Source organism: Cnephaeus nilssonii (genome assembly GCF_951640355.1).
Source record: "Cnephaeus nilssonii genome assembly, chromosome: 6".
Lineage (NCBI taxonomy): Eukaryota > Metazoa > Chordata > Mammalia > Chiroptera > Vespertilionidae > Cnephaeus > Cnephaeus nilssonii.
The window spans coordinates 23,801,223-23,814,625 of NC_137077.1; the positions used below are offsets into that span (position 1 = coordinate 23,801,223).

Below are 13,403 nucleotides of genomic sequence, written 5' to 3' on the forward strand. Positions count from 1 at the left end.
AATTTTTCTGTCTTTCCAAGGCAATTGAAAAGAATGATTTTCTTTCAGTAAATTTGTAGGTAATACCAAATAATGGATTAATGCCTTGTCAATACATATACTATTACATGTTAATACATAATTACGAATAAATTATTAATAATATAATTATTAACTATAACTTTGTATTAGTGTTTAATTTAAAAAAAACAATTTTAACAAGTCATTAATGGAAAAGCAGTCCCTGACCAAATTAAAACAAGTTAACTTCTCTGTTCAGTTTAGAAGTATTCTTAAATGTGACGGTTTGGTTAATAAATTTATTGAAGCATCAAACTTCCTCAAATTATTTTCTCCCCTTAAAATGAGGCTTTGTTTAAAATTATTCCCCATTCAGTGTGTCCATTTATTCTAAAAAGGAAAAAAGAAAGCATTTACCTTATGTTTTGCTGAATGCTGGATGAGTTCTGTAATTAACACTTTGTCCTGTTGCAACCTTCGCTTCATAAGCTTGGAACAGTTGATATTAATGGCTTCCAAAATGTGGGATGTATTGTATTCCACAAATGGCCGGCTATCAATTAGCAGCACTTTTTCCGTTCCACTTTCCAGCAGAGCCACCAAGCTCTCAGTAACAATTTGAGTCCCAATCATCTCATGGGCCATGGCAACAGTAAGTCCTCTTTTCCCACCTCCTCCTTTAATTTGCCACGATGATGTAATGGTGGTGTGCTCAAAGGCTCAGCCACTCCATTGTACTAACATGTATGAGGTCAGGCTGGTGGTAACTGGCAAAAGGAGAGTTAAACCCATTTTCAGCAAAAGCCCTCCAAGTGAATGTCTCTTTCTCTTTCCCGTTGATGTGCTCTTGCAAAGGATTCCGTCCACAAAGCAGCCCCTCACATTTGATTCATAAAGAGATGACTGGAATAACCATCCCACAACAAAAGATGCTTTGGGGCAGCCGGTGCATTACGTCATTCTTTACCTTTGCTCCCTCGCTCCAACAGCTTGGCACTGGGCTGAAAAGCCTACATGAAGGGAGACAGACAGACAGAAAACAAAACAGGGGGTCAAAAAAAGAAAGAGCATCGGATTAGAGAGAGTATATGATTCACAATATTTACTCATTAATCTAATTCCATACTTGATGCACTGTTTCATTTGAACAAACAAACAAAAAGGACAAATGGGTATGGCTCAGAAAAGCATTCTAATGATAATTCAGTTTCACCTCAAAATATGAAAACACAGAGAAGACAAAACAAGACACATTCTTGAATTATAATCACCAGGGGCCTGGAACGAAATGAGTTATAGCATGAAATTAAGAGCTATATAAAGCTGCTTCAAGTTTTATTATTCCAAATGGTTATCCTCCCTTTTCTTTGCTTATTTCTTAAAAAATAGCACAAAAGAACAATAGCCTAGAACAAGGGTAGCAATCCCCTATTTTCAGAACAACAACAAAAATATTTTCTGGTAGCCATGCCCCTCCAGGGGACTGCGCGGCGGGATGCGCCAGGAGCGGGGCGGCAGCAGTGGGAGGCAGCGCCCGGGTGGCCGCGCACCATGGGGAACAAGCAGACCATTGTCTCGGAGGAGCAGCTGGACAACTACCAGGACTGCACCTTCTTCAGTAAGAAAGACATCTCAAGCTGCACGCGCGGTTCTACGAGCTGGCCCCCAACCTGGCCCCCGTGGACTGCAGGAAGAGCCCCATCGTCATCGTCCAGAGGCCAGAGCTCCGGGAGAACCCATTCAAGGAGCGGATCATGGAGTCATTCTCGGAGGACGGTGAGGGCAACCTCACCTTCGACGACTTCGCTGACATGTTGTCTGTGCTCTGCGAGTCGGCGCCCCGCAACCTCAAGGCCAACTACGCCTTCAAGATCTACGACTTCAACACGGACAACTTCATCTGCAAGGAGGGCCTGGAGATGACGCTGGCCCTGCTGACCAAGTCGGAGCTGGAGGACGAGATGGTGCTGGTGTGCGACAAGGTCATCGAGGAGGCCGACCTGGGCGGTGACGGCAAGCTGGGCTACTCCGACTTCGAGGACATGATCGCCAAGGCACCCAAGTTCCTCAGCACCTTCCAAGTCCGGATCTGAGGACGGCTGAGGTCCCGGGCCCGGACGCCCACTGTCTGTCCACCTCTGCTGTCTGCACAGTTTTGACCTCCCAGATCCCAATGGGAGCTGCAGCCTCCGGGGCTGACACCCATCTACATTTCCTTGGCCCTTTCAGCAAAAAATCCTTCATCGGGGAAGGAGGGCTTGCCAGGCTCCTGTGGTCCAGCCCAGGCACCACGGCCCCTCACAGGCCCTCCCTCTGTCCCCCAACCACTCCTGTGCCTGCTCCTCTCCTCTCAGAAATGCCCTCCCCTCAAGGGGAAGGCCGGGCACCTGAGGGGGAAAGGGGGGAACCGACCTGTCCATGTGCTAGAAACACAATCGGGCCACCCAGGGCAAAGGGAGGAAAAGACCACGAAATTTTTTTTTTAAATATATTTTTATTGAATTCAGAGAGAAAGGGAGAGGGAGACAAAGAGAGATACATCAATGATGAGAGAGAATTGTTGATTGGCTTCCTCCTGCATGCCCCACACTGGGGATGGAGCTCGAAACCCGGGCATGTGCCCTGACCAGGAATCGAACCGTGATCTCCTGGTTCACAGGTCATCGTTCAACCACTGAGTCACGCCAGCTGGCTGGGCGAGGATGAGATTTTCATGAACTATGCAATATTTTTGTTTTGTTTTGTTTATTTTATTGTTTTTTAAATTCTTTATTGTTTAAAGTATTACATGAGTCTCCTTTTCCCCCCATTGACCTCTCCCCCGCCACCCCTTCCCCCAAGCACAAGCCCTCACCCCCCCTACTGTCTATGTCCATTGGTTTTGCTCATATGCATGTATACAGTACAAGTCCTTTGATTGATCTCTTACCCCCACACCCTCTGCCTTCCCTCATAGGTTGGACAGTCTGCTCCATGCTTCTATGTCTCTGGTTCTATTTTTGCTCATCAGTTTATGTTATTCATTCCACAAATGAGTGAGATCATGTGATATTTATCTTTCTCTGACTGGCTTATTTCGCTTAGCATAATGCTCTCTAGTTCCATCCATGCTGTTGCAAATGGTAAGAATTCCTTCTTTTTTACAGCAGCGTAGAATTCCATTGTGCAGATGTACCACAGTTTGCTGATGATTCACAGACTTGTGGACAGTGCACACCCATGAGGATGCCTCGTGGTTGGGAAGGGCGGACACTGGGACAGGGCCCACGGTTCACATAGCTTCACACTGGGAAGGGCAGGGAGGCGGGGCGGGGAGGCGGGGAGATGAGATGGGGGCCGGTGGGGCAGGCAGCAGCCCAACTGTGGGGTTGGAGAAAGATTGCACGGCCTATGCAATCTTTCTATGCAATCTTTCTCCAACCCCATGGCTGGACTGCCACCTGCCCCACCTGCCCCATCTCATCTCCCCGCCTCCCCGCCCTTCCCAGTGTGAAGCTATGTGAACTGAGGGCCCCAGGGCCCTGTCCCAGTGTCCGCCCTTCCCAACCACAAGGCATCCTCATGGGTGTGCACTGTCACAAATCTGTGAAATGAGAGTAAAAGGCTTTCCTGTCCCAAAAAAAAATTTTTCTGATGATTTGAGAATTACTGTAATGGTAATTATAGTACACATACACACACACTCACACACATACGCACGCACACCGAGGAGCAAATAGCACACACCCCCTTCAATTGCCCTCAGGAAAGAGAGGAGAGGCAGGGAAATGGGAGGTTCTATAAATTCCAGTTGCCTTTTAAGAAAGATTAAAATGGCTGATATCCTTGCCATACCAACCGCTGAGCTAATTGATGGGGCCTGTGATATACCCAGCTCCATCCAAGACAGTCTCAGCTATAACCCTGGCCAGTCCCCCAAACCCCCCTGGAGTTCCCTGACCCTTTATAGCCTTGTGTCTCATTCTTAAGAGAATCACTGACTCCCACCTTAGAAAATCTCACACCCTAAACCTGGGACTCAAGGACAGCAACCTACACATAACAAACACCTTCACACTAGACCCAATGCTTCCCTGTCTTGCCAAACTCCTATAATCAACCATTTCCTAATGGACACTAGTTGGAGTTTTGTGTCCACAGCTTGGACCTCCCTCTGGCCTTCAATATTCTCAGATTCCTATCTCCCCTGGTCCATCTGTTTAAATGAAATTCTCTACTCCATAAAACTAGATGTCTATGGGCATTCAACTTCTAGAGGATAAGCTACTTGATGGCAGAGGTTTTGTATTACATTTCTTACCTCCACAGTGCTTTGTGCTTAAGATAATTTGTAGTATTATAAGTATAATCCTCCTTTTTCCAAAAACAGTGTAAGATACTGAGTAAATATCTGATTAACTGATTTCAGATCAGGATGGTAGGGCCCTCAAACATCACCGGGTCCCACTTCCTAATTTTAGACTGACAAATTAGAAACTGAGGCACAGAGAAGAGGTAGGAGAACACAAAGAGAAGTGGCCTGGCCATGTACATGTTACATAACTTTGGACAAATCATGTCATCTCTCTGAACGACAATTTCCTCATCTAGAACATGTGGATGTAATATTGGCCTTGTCTCCTCACAGTTTGTTTTTAGGACAAAATTATCTAGGTTCTCTAAATCAAGTAAGTGAAAAAGCAACTACACATCATTATACAGGGAAAGGAGGGGAAATAGTGAACAGAGCAGCCCTGCATCTGGAATCTAAAAGACACCACTCAGCAGCTGAAAACAGAAGCGACTCCATCCTGCCACAGTCCAGCTTCAACCAAGCTGTGTCCTTCATATGGAGCCAGACACACAGTGAGAAGGCACCTGAGAAATCATCTCATCACCCCCACATTTTACAAATCAGCTCCACAGACTACATTATTTATCCATTTCTTGTCTTCATTATATTAAGGCATTTATTTTTAGTACAGCTTAATGGCAAGAGGCACAGAAGTCATCTCCATCTTCAAATGAAGAAGCCAGGGCAGAGAATTTGTCCTAGCCAATCAACTAATGCACTTACAAAGCACCTGCCAAGGATACAGCACTGAACCAAATCAAGTCCTGACTGCTCAGTGACACAGTTCACAGCCATGTAAGGTCCTGTACGCAGATGGTCTGATTCCCAAAGCAGGGCTCCTACTACTGGGTTACCCTGTTTTCCCTAAGTGCCCGTCCCATAGTGACACTGAACTGAGAAAGAATGACGCGACTTGTCCGTGAGGGTGCCCGGGTGGCACAGAAAGTGGAAATATGAGAACAGGAGCAAGTGGACTCCAACAATGGCCCCGAGTCTCCGAGTCTGATTGGCTCCTCACAATGATAAAATCCGGAGGGGACAAAGCAGTTATCTGGGTTAGCAGATCAATGGACAAAGGGAGGGAGATGACAGCAAACATGCAAAAGCTGACTTAGAAAGTTCTCATCTTTGCTTCCCTTCAGCCGAATCTCATAAGCCCAAATCACTGAAACCAACAACAGGTTTCGGCAAACCGTTTTACCAAGCGGAAAACGGTCATTCTTACCCAGAGAACTGGAGCCAGGAGTTCCACATACAAAAAAAGACACTTTCCTGACCAAGCAAAGGTCTGGTCAAAGTGACCCTAAGAGGAGAATGTGATCGAAGCAAAGGATGGAAGTGACACGAGTACCCCTGTCCTGAGGCCAGCTGGAGCCGTCCTATTATGCCTTTATGCCCAATGTCCGATTTCCCCCAAATCGACTATGGCAGAGGCACGTGTGTGTCGTCTCCCTTCAGAAGACAACTAAGTAACACTTTTCTATACATACAATAAAGCTTCCTGTTTCTCTAAAATAAAAACTAACATTTATCATACTAAAGACCAGTAACCTTAACCAAGGCCACGAAATAAACATTTGCAAACTATTTCACTTTCAGAAGTAAAATTTTTTAAAACTGTATTTACAAAGGTTTAGAGATAAGTAGGGGCTTAATCACAAGGAACAACAACAGCCTGTAATTATTGGAATCGAGAGTCTAGGTCAGTGGTCGGCAAACTCATTAGTCAACAGAGCGGCAAACCGCGGCTCGCGAGCCGCAGTTTGCCGACCACTGGGCTAAGGCAACATTTTAGTATAACAAAATGACTATACAAATCAGGGAATAAAATGGGCAAATTCCCTTAAGAATGCTAATTTGGGTAGAGCTTACATTCCAGCAAACCATTTGTTTTATATTTAGAACATTTAATATTAACATGAGTTGTAGAAGAGCCTTTCCCCTTTAATACACAATTTTTACAGTTTTTCTGTCATTTATGTTTTAGACTCCATTTGGTTACATACATAAATGTATCTTTGATTTTATAATGAAAATCAAGAGTTTTATCTATTGAAATTCACTCTGCATCCAACTTTGCAAGAATATCAATGAAATAAAGTATAGTACTGCCCTGGCCAGTGTGGCTCAGTTGGTTGGTTGTTGTCCTTTGCACCAGAAGGTTGCTGGTTCCATTCCCAGTCAGAGCACATGCCTAGGTTGTGGGCTTGATCCCCGGGGAGGGGAAAGGAGAGGGGTGTGCAGGAGGCAAGCCAATTGATGTTCTGCTCTCAGATAGATGTTTCTCTCTCTCTCCCTTTCCCTTCCTCTCTCTCTAAAACCAATATAAAAATCCTCTAACAATATTTTAAAATATTTTTTAAAGTATACTACTAAATTAGTTGTGGTCAGAGAACCATAAGTCAAGACTATTTTAATGATAAGGTAAAGTTGTGGAAGGAATAATATGAAGCCCAACTGTTTAAAAAAAATTTGCCATTAATTAGCTACAAGGAAAAATGTTTTGTTTTTATTTTCTTCAGTACTTGTAGCCTTTAAAGCTAGTACCCAACAAGAAAATTTTAAAAATATTAAAGTCCTTCTTAAATTGTTCTATTAAGCAGCTCTCTCCTCTTCTGAGATAAGGCACCAGTCTTTTCAACTTACCAGATGCAATCCTGGCTTCTAGATCAGGCATACCGACACTAGGTATATATTTTACACACACACACACACACACACACACACACACACACACACGGTGAGAACCCTTCTCGGGCACGGTTGCCACATCTACCCATGGGTTATTGTCTGTCAACAGCCAACAGTCCTCTGCTGCCCTAGCATACCCACCCCCACCAAGGGCCACACAAGGCCCACAGCACGAGGGCCCTGAACACCCCACTGGTCTGAAAAGTGGGATCCCTGAGAAGGCAGGGTTACCCTCCGAGAGGCATGTTTCCATTTTAAACACTTCTTTCACCCAAATCCTCAGGAGGAGGAAAAGGGTCCTATGGCTATGCGGTGCTTACAGGGCCTGTTCAGTGAGGAGAGTGACGGAGCCTTATTTTTTGAGCTTGAGCTCAAAGTTCAAATTCTCAGAGAATTTATGGGAAGGATATAATCAGGTGAGAAGTGTACTTTTATTAAACTACAGGCTAGTCTTAAATTTTTTTCCCTTCAATAAAACTGAAGAAATAGGCAACAAGATACACCAAACAGCTTTCCAGTAGAGCCTTAAGCATAGACTTTCAGTAACAGAAAATATGAACAAATCACAAGGGAAAAAAGCAAGCTACGACGTCTGGAAGCAAGCAAGAGCACACTGCACACTGACCATCTTCACTCTATACCGACTAAAGCAACTTTGCCTCATATGCTGTGGGTTAACCCTGGCAGGAACTCTGAGGTCTGATATCTGATAAAATATATTCAATTAAAAGCACACACACACCATATTAACCAAAGCCAAGAAGGCTATATGAGCTTCATATGCTTTTTAGTTGCTTATTAATGTCTTCACTATATTTTCTTACCCCAAAATAGAGGACACATATTCTGACACGTGGTGGCAATATGGAATAAGACTGCTTGAAGCACAACTGTCTAGATAGTAACTAGACAAGCCGACAATACTTGTTAGCACCATAAAATCCAGTCACCTCGCACCAACTTAACAGCACTGTGGGAAGAGCCCCCTCCTACCAGAGGCTCCGGTGTTCACATACGTCTCAGGGATCCACAGATAAAGGCTGGAAGAGCTGCCATCGTCCACAGACTAAACGTAATGCCTTTGCTGCAGATACAGGCCAGCCCGGACGGAGTCCAGATCTGGGAGAAGTCCTCACCGTTTCCGCTAAGAAAGAGCCCTGCACTCTTGGAACTGGCTCGGGCGGCCCCGTCTTTCTTCTTAGCACTGCCTCCTGGTAATGTCCACCTGTTTCACCAGCTCCCCCTTCCCTGACCCATCTCAGCTCTCCTCTTCCTTCCACCAAACCACGTATCTATCCTAGACACAGCCCTCGCCCTCCAAGGCTCCCTCACGTACCCCTCTCCATTTAAGGCTTCCTCCTGGCACCCTGTCTGAGAATTGACTTGCCCCTTAGAAGAGGGGCCAGGAGATGAGGTGGCGGGAGTGGGAATGGAGTCGCTGGGCAAGAGAAAATGTGGCCGGGGGCTGGTTCAATCTAGGAGCTGAGGAGAAAATGTTTTGGAAGGATATTCACAATAAAGATGGGCATGAGGCGCAGGAGGAGAGATTCAGAACAAACCGAATGGAGGTCAGATGGTGCATCTTGGTTTTCTTAACTCGTTCAGCCAACTAACAAGTAGTTACTGGGCGGCCTCACAAGGACCACGCACTGCTGTGGGAAATGCAGCAAAACTGAACTGGGCAAAAATTCCTGTCCTCCCAGAGTTCCTCATTTAGTGATGGGAAACACATCATAACCAGCCACAACAAAAGCAGAGCATGTCACATGACAGATGGAGTAAGTGCTATGGATAAAAAATAAAGCCGGGAAGGAAGGAGGAGAGTGGGGTGCGTGGTTAAAATGTTAAACAGAGCAGTCAGAAAAAGCCTTACTCTAATGGTTAAGTCAAGATGGTGAAGGAGGTGGGAGTGTACGTGGATACCTGGGGGACTGCAGCTCTCTGTCTGTGTCAAAGGCTTGAGGCCGGTGAGTATACTGGCCAAGGTAATGCCAAACTGGGCAAATGCTAATAAAAAGTGTGGCAGGTGTTCAGTTTTTCTTCAGAACTATGATTACATCTACAAAGCATCTCCAGATCCTTGAACTTTTAAAATACATACACATGAAAATTTAGCACAATTTCTTCCATAAAGCTACACAGGGAGAAACTGTGTATTAATGTATTAATGCATTATTTGCCAAAGAAATTCTGTAATAAGAAAGATTAAGTTAATGCTAACTTAATACAATTCTTCCAACTCCACGAACACTTTGTACCTAATAAAAGAATCTTGGTTTTATAACGTAGACTATAGTAAAATATCAAAGACACGTTAAACAAGATGTATACTTGAATAGGTCTATATAACAAGGAAGTAGTTAATTTAAAGAAGCATTCCAGGCAGCCGATGTGGCTCAGTGATTGAGCGTCAGCTCTGCACCAAGAGTTCGCTGGTTCTATTCCTGGTCAGGGCACATGCCGGGTTGTGGGCTCGATCCCCAGCAGGGGAAGTGCAAGCGGCAGCCAATCAATGTTTCTATCTCCCCCGCCCCCCTCTCTAAAAATCAATAAACGTATTTTTTTTAAAGAAGCATTCCATTAAAATAAAGAAAAATGCTTTCTAGGAGCTCTCCCTGTCAGAAGGTGTATCAAATACCACAAGGATTTTGTAAGCTAGATTACTCAATTCAAGGGGCTGTAAACTAATGTAAGTTTACAATCTTTATCAATGCCCCATCTTTAGCCCGCCCCACCCCCCAAACAACAAAATCCCACTGGATGAAAGATAAAGTGTACTTTCCTGACAAACAGCTAACTTACTAAAGATACTGCAACCAGGGTTAACACCTAGACATTTTAGTAACATTTAGTAATATTTAATTTTCCAAAGAAGATCAGAAGGCTCTGGGAACAAGCAAGAAAAACAATAAAAAAATCATTGACTTTGCCCTAGCCGGTTTGGTTCAGTGAATAGAGCATCATCAGCCCTTGGACTGAAGGGTTGTGGGTTCGATTACGGTCAAGGGCATGTGCCTCGGTTGCCGGCTGGATCCCCGGCCCTGGTAGGGATGCATGCAGGAGGCAACCAATCAATGTGTCCCTCTCACCTGAGGATTTTTCTCTCTCCGACTCTCCTCCTCCCTTCCACTCTCGCTCCAAAAAATCAATGGAAAAATATCCTCAGGTGAGGATTAACAACAACAAAAATCATCAACACCAAACCTCCCACCACCTCCCTTGAGCCCAACTTTATAATAATAATACTCCAGAACTAAAATGCCAAACTACATTCTCCTGAAGATAATGTCAAAATAGCATACAAGAGTATTTTCAAGGTGCCTTACAAGAAGCTGCCTCACCTTTCAGGTAACATACACGTGAAAAACATTAGAAAGGCCTACGGGGGCAACAGAGGGGATGGGCTGAGTAACTTACAAATTATGAAAAGCCCTGCAGCACAGCGTCATGCAACATTTTAAAAGGGTGGTATAAAAGTATAATGTTTGACATTAAAAGATGGTCATGACATAATAAGAGAATAAAATCAAGTTACAGAACAGTAGGTAAAGCAGGACATCAAATACCCACATAGATACAAATAGTTCTGCTTGGGTAAAGAAAGGTAATATATTATTTTCCATAATCTTGGAAAGTGAAAAAAAATATATTAGAAAAAGGGCACGAGGGACTGACGTACCCCTAGAGCCGGGTAGTAGTGTCTGCAGCTGTCCTGCCTGCACTCCCCCTCCTCAGTGCTGTTAAGTGTGGGTTCAGGCGAGGTAAGAAGATGCACTAATACAATATAGGATAGTTTATGTTTACCCTCAAGGTAAAAGCTGAATTTCTGCTTCACAACCAGACTTAAAAATAATTACTTTCAATAACAATAATGTTTGAAAGGGGAGGCAAACAAGAAAAATTAAATTTTAAATCACACACTCGTAACTATACAGCTGGGCTTTTAAAACAGGTCAGCTGGAGGATGACTCATAATACAAAAGTTTTTTTCTGTATACAAAGAATTTATAGCTAGTTTTCTTTTTAAATCAATATATTCCCTAACACTCTTTTTTTTTAAATACATTTTTATTGATTTTTATTGATTTCAGAGGAAGGGAGAAGGAAAGACAGAAGATAGAAACATCAATGAGGAGAGAGAATCACTGATCGCTGCCTCCTGCACACCCCCTACTGAGGAGCAAGCCCACAACCCAGGCATGTGCCCTGACCGGGAATCAAACTGTGACCTCCTGGTTCATAGGTCAACCCTCAGCCACTGAGCCACACCAGCTGGGCCCCCAACACTCTTAAAATGTATTTTATTTGATAAAGTTTCAAAAACAAACCTGTTTAAAGCATTGCAAGTAAAACATAGTATGACTTTTATTCGTCTCACTGCAAAAGCACAAAATCTTTTGACAAAGTACATGGTGAGCAAAAGGAGGTTTATAGTTGTGAGTATGGGAAACACCAAGTTTATTCTTGTATTATTGTTTATTAATTATTGTATTGTTTTCCATAAGAACAACTGTGAACCTACTTTTGCCCAACCCTGCATATAGAGCAGCCGCGTCACTATTCTCAGCTCCCAGAGAGACATACACAACAAGCCTTGAACACATTCCAGGCATGGCCTTCAAGCCTGGACCACACCTGCTTCCAAGGCCCTGAGGCTAAAAATAACTCTGGGGCCTCAAAAATGGGACCGCAGCCAGGCCCAAGGGTAGCTGCAGAGCCCTTGCTCAGCTCCATTAACAGTAAACGCAGGGGCTACAAAATTCTACAGTCACAAAAACTCTACCACTGGCTTCTCTCTCTGTACCTCCATCCTGGGCCTACTCAGTTTCTTTGCCCCTTGACACCAAAACTAATCCCAGGAACTTAGAAACAGTGAGGTTTTATGGTGTATTGTTTTTAAAAAACAAAAAGCTGGATCAGGACTCAGGCAACCTAGTTCCTAATTTCAGCTCCTCGACAAAGAGCTAAAATGCCTATCGAGTCACTTGACATCCCTAGGCCTGTTTTTTCCTTACCTGTAGAAGGAGGAATCCTGCAATCACTTAACATCTAAGGATGGCTTCACCAAGAACATGATATCACTGTCAGTACATTTAGGAAGGGTGCCTAACAGGGTCAGAGTAGCAGGGCAGATCTGATTATGAAGCAGTCAGTTGAGGAGTTAAGAGTATACCCTACAACACACAGATTAAAATGGGTGACTCTTGGCAATGGCTCCACAACAGCATGGCACCTGTTTCAGGTCATTTCCTTTGTGGAGCATTCCCAAGGTTTGCCCTGAGCCCACGACTCCCACTTCTCCGCAGGAGCCTCCTCTGGAACTTGCTATTCTATCAGGTGAGGAAGAAAGAAAGGGAGGGAGGCCAGGGGGCGAAAGCCTCGTTGTTCACTCTAGGCTCCTAGGCTGTGCTAATTTAAGTCACCGCATCTGTCCCCCTTCTGGGCCCTGGGGTTAATGATATCCGGAAGCTGCACCACAGGGCAAAGCAGGTGACAGGGCCAGGACCTGGGCAGAAGTCACAGCACCACAGGACAGCAAGGAGACCAAAGTCTGCAGAGCAGCCCACCACGGGCAGTCAGCATGCGGCCGGTCCTCACCCCATACTTTCCCACTTAGTCCTTTTCACCTTCCGTCTTTTCCCTCTAATTTGGCTCCATCACATCTTCTAACTGCAGTTTCTGTGCCCTTATTTGTCCTTAGAGGCTCTGCTGTTTCCCTCTCACCCTCTCCTCTTCATGTTCATCTTCATTTCTCTCTTCATGATTATAACGAAGCCCTGGATGTGTCACTATTATAATGAGCAATTCTAACTGCTCCAGACTGATCTGAGACAGTCATCCACAGATTCAGGTGTCTTATCAACCTTTAAAATCCTTTACTTGTTAGTATAAAATAAAAATTCTTATTTTGGAAGAGAGAGGCAAACTTTGGTATTTCATCCATGGTTTTACTGAGTAGAGATGATTAATTCAGTACCTTACATTTGCATTAGTCCCCAAATGCCCCGATGACCCAGACACTAGAGTTCAACCCCTATCTAAACTCTCAGAAGAAGACACAAATCCTCCATGTTTTCACACTGGATACTAAGAAAATTAATAAGACCTAAATTATTATATAAACTACTGCTCAAGTTCTTAGAACAGAAAGTAACCTCTGCACACACGGCCAAAACTGTCTGTCTACAGTCTGACACCACGCCAGCAGCGGCCCAGCCTGCCCGCTCTTCTCCCCCCACCACCAACTGTGGGTCAGCCATCAGTTCTCTTCTCGTTTGAGCACAAACCCCATCCAGAGGACCTTCCATGAGAAGTAAGAAAAGGCGGAGTGGAACACTCAATAATCACAGGCCCTTTATCTCAGCTCCCTCCCAGTAAC

The 13,403-nt window shown here is 44.4% G+C and overlaps 2 protein-coding genes across 4 annotated transcripts in view; one reads left to right on the top strand and one right to left on the bottom strand.

Moving 5' to 3' along the window:
* The window catches only part of DUSP16 (dual specificity phosphatase 16), a 96,372-nt gene that overhangs the window by 38,956 nt on the left and 44,013 nt on the right, over nucleotides 1-13,403 (bottom strand). For all 3 annotated transcript variants that reach the window (XM_079774783.1, XM_079774782.1, XM_079774784.1), the window contains one exon: nucleotides 418-1,010. In XM_079774783.1, the coding sequence (XP_079630909.1) occupies nucleotides 418-645 (228 nt within the window). In that variant the 5' untranslated portion in view covers nucleotides 646-1,010. The remainder of the gene's footprint in view (nucleotides 1-417; nucleotides 1,011-13,403) is intronic.
* On the top strand, nucleotides 1,026-2,211 carry LOC307101631 (calcium and integrin-binding family member 2-like). The gene is given in 2 exon segments (XM_079774789.1): nucleotides 1,026-1,627; nucleotides 1,630-2,211. Coding segments are annotated over 2 exon segments (624 nt in total). The 5' UTR covers nucleotides 1,026-1,467; the 3' UTR covers nucleotides 2,094-2,211.